We start from the raw sequence: 9,273 nt of genomic DNA on the forward strand, positions 1-9,273 counted from the left end.
TTACGCGCTGCCCAGAACCCAGAGCAACCCACTGTCAGCATCATACAGAAAAAGGTAGCTAGAATCTGACTTACATTCTGTTCAAAATCCACAGTGGCCAATTGTCAACATTGTCTAGAAAAAGCCTTCTGGACCCTGACTTACATGCTGCTCAGAATCCAGATCAGTCCATTGTCAGCATCATGCAGAAAACACCTTCTGGACAGCTACTTACACACTATTGAAAACAGTCCATTGTCAGCATCATGAAGCAAAGGCCTCCTCAGCCCTGACTTACAAGCTGTTCAAAACCCAGAGCAGCTCATTATCAGCATTGTATGGAAAGGCCTGCTGGGTGCTCACTCACATACTGTTTATAACCCAGAGCAGCCAATTATCAGCATCATATAGAAAAAGCCTTTTGGACATGACTTACATCCTGTCAACACCCAGAGCAGCTCATTGTCAGCATCATGCACAGAAGGCCTTCTGTACTATGACTTACAAGCTGTTCAAAAACCAGACCATCCTATCATCAACATCAAACAGAAAAAGTGACCTGGATCCAGACTTACACCCTATTCAAAACCCAGAGCAGCCCAGTGTCAGCATCATGCAGAAAAAGTCTTCTGAACCCTGACTTACAAGCTGTTCAAAACATAGAGCAGCCCATTGTTAACATCATACAGAAAATGCAGTGTGGATCCTGACTTACATCCTGTTCCCAAAAGCAGCCCAGTGTCAGCATTATGCAGAAAAGGCCTCCTGGACCCTGACTCACATCCTGTTTAAACCCAGAGTAGCTCATTGTCAGCATCACACAAAAAGGCCTGCTGGACCTTGACTTACATCCTTTCAAAACCCAAGACAGCCCATTGTCAGCATAATGCAGAAAAGGCCTTCTGGATTCTGACTTACAAGCTGTGCAAAACCCAGACCATTTTGTCATCAGCATCATGTGGAAAAGACTTCCTAGGCCCTGACTTACAAGCTGTATAGAGCCCATTCTGTTATCAGCATCATGCAGAAAAAGCTTCCTTGGGCTTGACTTACATACTATTTGGAATCCAGACAAGCCCAGTGTCAGGATCATGCAGAAAAGACCTATTAGACACAGACTTACATGCTGTTGAAAGCCCAGAGCAACCCATTGTTAGCATCAAGCAGAAAAGGCCTCCTGCACCCTAGCTTACATCCTGTTAAAGACCCATCATCAGCATTATTCAGGAAAGGCCTTCTGGACCCTCACTTACATACTGTTCAAAACCCAGATGGCCTATTGTCAGCATCACGCAGAAACAGCCTTCTGGACCCTCACTTACAAGCTGTTTGAAACCCAGAGCAGTCCCTTGTCAGCATCATGTGGAAAAGGCCTTCTTGACTGTAACTTACAGCCTGTTCAAAACCCAGAGCAGCTCGTTGTCAGCATTATGCAGCAAAGGTCTTCTGGACCCTACCCTGACTTACATCCTGTTGAAAGCCCAGAGCAGCCCATCATCAGCATTACACAGAAAATGTCTCCTGGACTTTGACATACATCCTTTTCAAATCCCAGAGCAGCCCATTGTCAGCACCATGTCTAAAAAGCCAGCATCTGGATTATGACTTACATCCTGTCCAAAACCCATAGCATCCCATTGTCAGCATCATGCACAAAAGGCCATCTGAACCCTGACTTACATCCTGTTTAAAACCCAGACCATTTTATTGTCAGCATTGTGTAGAAAAGACCTCCTGGATCCTGACTTACACCCTGTTCAAAACCCAAAGCAGCCCATTCTCAGCTTCATGTAATGCAGAATGTGATTTCTACTTACAATATGTGGAAATTCTTTCCACATATGCATAATTGTTGTTAGGTGCTCCTCTCCACTTTTTGACCAGTGGCCTTGGGAATCAAACATGACCCTAACATGACTGATCAGCATTATGATTCACCAGATGATATTGAAATGAACAACCTTTCTATTCCATATTCCATTGGTACAGATACATAACTCTGTTGAACTGCAAGAAACATCTGTAAGATGGTGTCATCTGAAAGAACAGCTGCAGTCTTCTTCACAAGCAAACTACAGTCACTTGTAGTCTTATGCATATCTATAATATATCATCAGTTTACTGCCTTTGCAAACAAGAAAATTCTTTACCCCGAAAATATATGTGTTCATTAGGAGGATATTTCTTTGCATACAGCACATGGCCAAAATTTTTGTGAAAGTTGTTGATCGATTCTTCTTCAGCTTTACTTGCAGCATCTTCAATGCTCATCCCAGTTCCCACTAGTTGTTCTATTGTTCCAGCATCAAGCAAATCTGCTTTTGTGAACAAGACAATAATAGGAACTGCAGGAATCAAGAGAGGCTCATTTAGCAACTTTTTAGATATTTTAGATGATTCTACCCACCTTTGCCAGTCCCACACTCATCAAAGAAATCAAGCTCTGCCCTTGTAATTGGCCTTGCTTCATCATTTATTGGGATACAGTACCTAAGCAAACTGTGTTCAGATACCTCTAAGAGTAATTGCTCAGCCACTCACCATATTGCATGTAGCTGTTCCCCCATATGCTTTGCTCTTGACCGGTGCTGTATGAATCTCTTGACGGCATCCAGCTCTGAGGCCCTACCTGCTTCAAAGCCACAAGAGTCATGGAAGATGTATCCTGGGTTCCTGTCAAATATCATTTCATTCTCAATATTGTGCTCTCCTCGCTATCAGACGTTGAGTAAGAGAATTTAACAAAGAGGTTCTTGATTACCATTGCAGTTGGATTCAGCTCGGACAAGTCAATCTGTCAATATAATCACTCAATGGCATAATGTAATGTGTATAACACAAACCTCATGGCCCTGGAGATCGAAAATTTTGGGCTGTTCCGTTGTATTACAGATTCGCTGGAGGATGGTCGTCTTGCCTGCATTTGCCCGGCCAATGATAAGAATGCGGAAACGGCCGGTCCTTATTCGTAAATTTTTGGCTCGGATATTTTGTCTTTCTGGGTTGACAAATTGTGCTGGTTCGGTTTTGATATTTGATTGACTCGTTTCTCGATCCAGTGCTTGAGATGGTACCGCTGTCACAGTTCTAGACAATGGAAGTGGTGGAGACAAGTGCATACCTTGATCTGGTGCTTGAGATAGCGTTACAGTTCTAGTCAATGGAGGCAGTGGAGACAGATGCGTACCTTTGAATTTAGCTTCTCGTGCTTCTCGTGCTGTTCGGGTCTTGGTCTTCCAAAAACATAACTTTTTGAGGATTTCTCTCAACATTCTTTCTTCTGGTGGGGGTGCAAACAAGGGCAAGGATGCAGCAATGTATGCACCGGTCAGTAACTTTGCAAAATAGTTACCGGGTATTACAGGTTTTGAAAGTTGCCGGAGTGTGCAGAAACCTGAAATAGAATAGTCTAAACGGTAAAAAGATTTACAACTTCAGATCATGGCTCCCCGCCGGCATGCTTCTGTCAAATCAAACCCTAGCGGCTGGCGGTGCGAAATGCCGAAATGCAGAAATTGAACGAAGGGGAATGAGATATTTGTGCTTTGGTTGGCAAATGGTAAGAAATGCCAGTAAGTTGAAAGAACCAACACTCCTTTCCCCCAGACTCGAGGTCACAAACGAAAAAAAAAAAACGGGACGAGTTTGGATTGAAATAGACGCGCCACTGAAATAGAAGTCTTTGTGGTATGTCCGACGTTTATTCTGAGGCTGATGCGATGTTGCGGACATGTTCAGCATCGGACTGAAATGATTCTGGGGCTGATGCGATGTTGCGGAAATGTTCAACATCGGACTGAAACGAGTTGAGCCTTTCGTAAATGATTTCAACGTTGCAGTGGATAAACAGTCCTAACTCTCCCCCCGTCTCACACATGTGATGTGCTGGCAATCACCGGCACTCCATATATGGTAATTATACGACTTAGGGCAATGGCACATTGCCCTAAGTCGGCTCAAGAGCGCGTTACCGCGCGTTCTCGAGCACCTAAGCTACCCTAACCTCCTAACCTAACCACTAACCACTAACGTCCTAACCTTCTAACCAAGAACGCGCTACCGCACGGGGAAAAAATATCCCCAACCCTAACCATTAATAAACCCTAACCGCTAACCTCCTAACCTCCTAACCTTCTAACCAAGAACGCGCTACCGCGCGGGGAAAAAAATATCCTCAACCCTAACCACTAATAAACCCTAAGCGCTAACCTCCTAACCTCCTAAGCGCGCTACCGCGCGAAGAGAAAACCCCTAACCTCCTAACCTAACCAGTTAGGTAATTATTTTAATAATAAAAAGATGTGGAGCATCCAGAGTCGAACCCCAAACCTTTCGTAAGCATCACTAACACAGTGACAACAACCACTACACCAAACCGGCATATATGTCCAGGGTTTGTTGTGGAATATATTCCCCCACGAGAGGCCTGATTTGTCATAATTTCCCTTTATGGAAATGTGAGACGGGGGGATAATTGGGCTGGCTCAGTGGATAATGAACTTTGCCAATGCCAGCCAACTCTCCAAGAGCCGCGCGCCCAGGGCAGTAGGTGCAAATGAGACCTCTGCCAGGCCACGATGTCATGAACCTTTCTGCAAAAGGTGGAGTCCGTATACACGGCGTAAACTGGTAAGTATCCTGATCGATGTCGTCGAAAGTATGTATCTTCCAGTGTTGGGAAATTGGAAAAAAGTTCATGCCAGCTCCGCCGAATGGGGAAGACTTCGTGAACAGGGAACCCTAGCATTCCAGGGTGACAGGTGGTAAAGCACTAGTACTAGTAGGAGCCTTAGTAAACAGCACCGTGGTTCAACTTGCACATCAAGCCACAGTCCGGTCCGAGGCCTAACTTTAACACGCGCTAACAGGACTAGAGGGTCGAGAATTATGCTGTTAGATCTGGTAAATAAACAATTCCGCGCGAAATCGTGCCACACGCGCGAAACTCTGCCACGCGCAGAGTGTCCCACCCCGCACGCGTAAAGTTTTTACATTAGGCTTGACTTGATATACGCAGATACAAGTGCCATAGAACATATGTTGAGTACCTAAGTGGAACTTAAGACTGCTCTTCGTGCTGACATAGCATAGATAATCCAATAATTATTAGTTTTCTCAACCCTCATGAGCGCCCTCGTTCAAGACGAACCCTCAACAAACGGACGACTTCAGCACTGGTCCAGCAGGAGGCTGTAGGAGAAGAGCAAAAGGGAGAGCAGCTGGGAAGGGGACGGGTGGTCGAATGCGAGAGGACGAGCGGTGTCTCCTCGCTCCTCAGCCTCAGTAACATTCTAGGTCAAAGAACGCCTCGTCTTTGCCTTTGCCGATCCATGCTGACAAGCAGCTAGGGGCGCTCTTGCCGATTTCGAGGATGCAGCCCAGGAGTGTGAGTCCTTCTCGATGGAGCGCTTCTGCCCCTCGTGCAAGTGCTAGCGCGTCTCCGTTGATCATCCCACCCTCTGTGTTGGTGGCTGCTTTGAGTTCGGCTCGTGCCTCCTTGAGCACTTCTCGTGTTTCCCCGACGACGACATATGCTTACACTAGCGACACGGAGGAACCAGGGAATTCGAAGGACAAGGCAAAGGTTGACCTAACGAGAAGGTGACTGAGGAGATGGAGGGTGTAATGGAGGGAGAAGAGGTCAGCCTGGTGCCGTGTGATCATCTGCACCCTGCTCCACTGACTTTTGCTCGATCAGAGGCCGCTGGAGAACCCATGACGGTGTCAGCAAGAACATCATTCTCGTCAACGGTGTCGGGCCACGTCAACGTCTCCGTTCTTGTCCATTTCCACCCCCAGTCTCTCGGAGTCTACAGGCAGTGCATCACCGTTAACGGCGTCACAGTGCCTGTCGACGGCTTCCTACATCAATGATTCCACTCGGCGTTCAATCCCGTTAACGCACTCATTTGTCAATGCGCGATCTTGACCTCCTACTCGTCCCTCACCAAAGAAGCAACGCACTCGGCAATCGGCCTCAACCACTCCCTTTTATTCCCTTCCAACCACCTGAATTCGGCCATTGAAAGCCCAGGCACAATGTTTCTCATCGCCACCGTTAGGAACACGGCCGACAAAGGAGGCCGCTCGTTTTCGTCAATACGCAAGCACAATCCCTCTCGATCTCTTCCGTAACCAATCCCTTTTAATTATGAGGATACGCACCAGCAGCTCCACCTTCTTTCCAACCACATCGAGCTTACCATCAAGCCTTTGGATACCGAAGTCTTGGCACCACCGGACCAAACTATGGCCGCTCACTGCTCATGCGGCTCGACTTCAGCTCGCACTAGCAATACGAGGGGAATGAGAAGGTTGCAGGGACTGAGGAGAAGCTTACCGAGGAAATAGAAGTGGTAATGGAGGGTGAAGAGGTCGCTGAGGTGCCGTGTGCTCGTTCGCCCCATTCAACTAAGTTCAATACAAGATGATCCTACTGGAGCACTAGTTACGATGCCCGCAAGAACATCGTCTTTGTCAACGGCTTCGCGGCTCATGTCAACGGCTATTTCCATTGGGTTGTACTCCCCGGCTTTGTGTTCTTTGGGATGTCGTGCGTCTTTTCTGTCTTACACGCTTGCGTTGCCAACGTCACTCATTCATATTTAGTTTTGAGGCCAGCTCGGTATGTTTACCAGTGTTGTCAAAGCCTCCAGAGTTGTCGTAAGTAAAAGAATAAAATTAAAGTGAACAAGAAGAGAAAAATCGAAGTGTCCAAAGGTGAAAGCCAAAGGAGGATGAATGAGTAGCAAGGTATGATGTCATTCTTCAAGAGCGTTTGCAGTAAGTTGCCGGTGATGATGTCATCCTTTTTGTCTACATCTCAGATGATACACGGTTCCGCCCTTCATTCTTACCTCAACCATAGAACCCACCACAGATGTTGCACAGAAAGTGGCGTGCATCCACACCAATGCACACCCCTGCATGCCGATGCACACTCCTGCACGCCAAAAATCTCACAGGCGTGCCATACTTGCACACTCCTGCACGCTCGTGGCACGCCGAAAGTGTAGTGCCCATGTAAGTTGTCCCCCAAGGTTTGAATGTTCTTCTGGACACAGACACTGACATTGCAGAAGTAGGATTCAAATGACATTGCATGCAAAGTACGCCATGGAAACACATCAAGGTTCTGATCACGTGAATGGTTCGTGCGTGTATGACGTTCGTGAGTCTCATGTCAAGTTTCAACTCCGTTTCACAGCTCCAAGGGCCCTCCTTTCCTACATCCCATCTCCGCGTACTTCTGGTTACTCGTTCACTTTTTGGCTGTATAAAATATGATCCTGGACAAGAGAAGGGCGACATGGGGAATCAGATTGTCTATGGTAATTATCTGTTCACATTCGTTTGGGGATGGTTCGGCTAACTAGAACTGGATTTTTTTCCTATCCCGCGAGATCCACGGATCGGTCATCATGAACGAATAGTCCTCCTCATCAGACAAGGCAACCTCAACTGAGGCCGAGGGGATGACGGGAGATGTGGAAGCGGGGTTGAGCACTGCAGTTGCTACGCTAGGTCCATCCTCCTTCTCCGTCTTGATCTTCTTTTTACTGGGGCCTGCAGATGGGCTTGGTGATGCTAAACGAAGGCCCCATTCCTCGTCCGTCTCCCACTCTGACTCAGCATCGTCAAAGAGGGGAATCTTGCGCTTGAAAGTGGAGGAATTGTCCTTCGACGTATCATTCAGTGTAGAGTTGGTAATGTTTCGGGCGTCTTGAGTTGTGTATTAGACATCTTCTAATGAATATTGGAAGGTTCTCACCTTCATCAGAGCTTATCTCCACAATCTCCCGCTCTTTGCCTTTCTCTTTGAAATCCTTGGGTTCTAAAGTGCGGTGAGCCCTCCTTCATTGGATGCATAGCAGGAGGCTGACCTTTTTGTTTGGACTTCAGTCTATTGGATTGACGACCAGGTTTGCAAGCATCGCTGTTGGGAGCGCCAGCATCACCAGCGTCACTCTTCTCACTCGTGGATTCTTCACCATCGGAAACCTCCTGGAGCTTATCATAGTCGCTCTCTGTAGCTTTGGCACTGTTGGGATAAGTTTTGCGTGTACCTGAACATGCGGTGTGAGTTTATGATGACATACTTCCGCTCACAATTTAACTCACCAATCCAGATGTATGATTGCTCAGGTGATGTCTTGCTTCCTTTGTTTTGAAGAGCCCGTGCACCGGTGACCGTTTCGGCAGGAACGACTTCCAAGGTCCTGTTTTTCTTTGCGAGAAGGACGTACGGAAAGGTGATGTCACCATCCTCATCATCTTCATCGATGGTCAAGACCCACGGATTGTCCTTGGCTAACATCTTGAACAGCCTTGGGAGCTTATCATGAAGGAACGCATTCATGCGATTTGCTCCCCAACTGGATTGGAACTCATGAAGCTCAGAGTTTTCCCCGTACGTCACTGCCATTCCATCCTTCTCGAGTTGCTGCTGAGCGATGATGTCAGGTGCTCGTGTTCTCTTGAGTTTGCCCTCTTTCTAGATAACTGCTTTAGATTGCATTGCCTTCAAGTTTCTTCGTGCTTACATCCAGTCCCACAGTGACTGCAATAATGTTGCCAACGCTGGGGGCCTTCTTGTCCTTCTCAGTTTGTTTCTTCTTATCCTTCTTCTGTAAATGCACATCAGCAATATTCTATGTAAGTCTGGTTCATCAAAGCTTACTTTGTACGGTTCTGAAGATTTGTTGGTGTTCCGCAGCCCTGAATTCGCCTCCTTGCAAGCCAACCGTTCAGCATTGGTATTGCTTTTGACTACCACCTTTTGCGCAATGATCTTCTCAAAGATCTTCATGGAGCTCATCCCAACGTGCCGACTTTTTCCATGGCAGCATTCTCGACAAAGCACCGGTTGGCCATAAGGGACGTCGATTGGTTCATCATAACTTCTACATGGACATGCTGATCCACTTTCCAGGGTCATGGTACATATCCCCTGACCTGGAGAAGCTGATGTGTGTTGTGGAGGGTCGGGGGCCATGAGGATGCTTGGCGACGATGCAGGGGGTGTTTTAGACAATTTTCGAACTTGTAACACTGTGACGCTTATGACATAAACAACATTACATGCTTTGCTCGTCTGTTAAGTACAGTAGCTGTAGCATGCAGTCAAGTCCCCGAACCCACTGTTCTGCTCTTCGTCTCCAGATAATGTCAGGTAAACTTACCCGGATTTCTTTTCTTTTCTGCCCTGTTTTGATATGTTCAAATGTTGGATATTCACCATTCTCCCACTCTTCTTGTCGTACCCCATAATCTGCAGGGAGTAATCCAATCTGT

The 9,273-nt window shown here is 46.9% G+C and overlaps 2 protein-coding genes across 2 annotated transcripts; one reads left to right on the top strand and one right to left on the bottom strand.

Moving 5' to 3' along the window:
* Positions 1-1,736: 1,736 nt before the first annotated feature.
* LACBIDRAFT_313393 (uncharacterized protein) lies at positions 1,737-3,251 on the bottom strand (the record flags this gene model as incomplete). The annotated part of the gene is made up of 9 exons (XM_001888870.1): positions 1,737-1,887; positions 1,941-2,079; positions 2,130-2,324; positions 2,387-2,469; positions 2,521-2,693; positions 2,741-2,773; positions 2,823-3,040; positions 3,101-3,112; positions 3,167-3,251. 9 exons carry the CDS (start codon positions 3,249-3,251, stop codon positions 1,737-1,739), a joined length of 1,089 nt encoding a protein of 362 aa, XP_001888905.1.
* A 3,992-nt stretch (positions 3,252-7,243) lies between these two features.
* LACBIDRAFT_313396 (uncharacterized protein) lies at positions 7,244-8,211 on the top strand. Its single transcript, XM_001888833.1, has 5 exons — positions 7,244-7,310; positions 7,379-7,681; positions 7,743-7,820; positions 7,902-8,058; positions 8,109-8,211. The coding sequence occupies exons 2-4, from the start codon at positions 7,455-7,457 to the stop codon at positions 8,047-8,049; spliced, it is 453 nt and encodes a 150-aa protein (XP_001888868.1). The 5' UTR covers positions 7,244-7,310; positions 7,379-7,454; the 3' UTR covers positions 8,050-8,058; positions 8,109-8,211.
* The last annotated feature ends 1,062 nt before the right edge of the window (positions 8,212-9,273 follow it).

Source organism: Laccaria bicolor, genomic scaffold (genome assembly GCF_000143565.1).
Source record: "Laccaria bicolor S238N-H82 LACBIscaffold_59 genomic scaffold, whole genome shotgun sequence".
Taxonomy (NCBI): Eukaryota; Fungi; Basidiomycota; class Agaricomycetes; order Agaricales; family Hydnangiaceae; genus Laccaria; species Laccaria bicolor.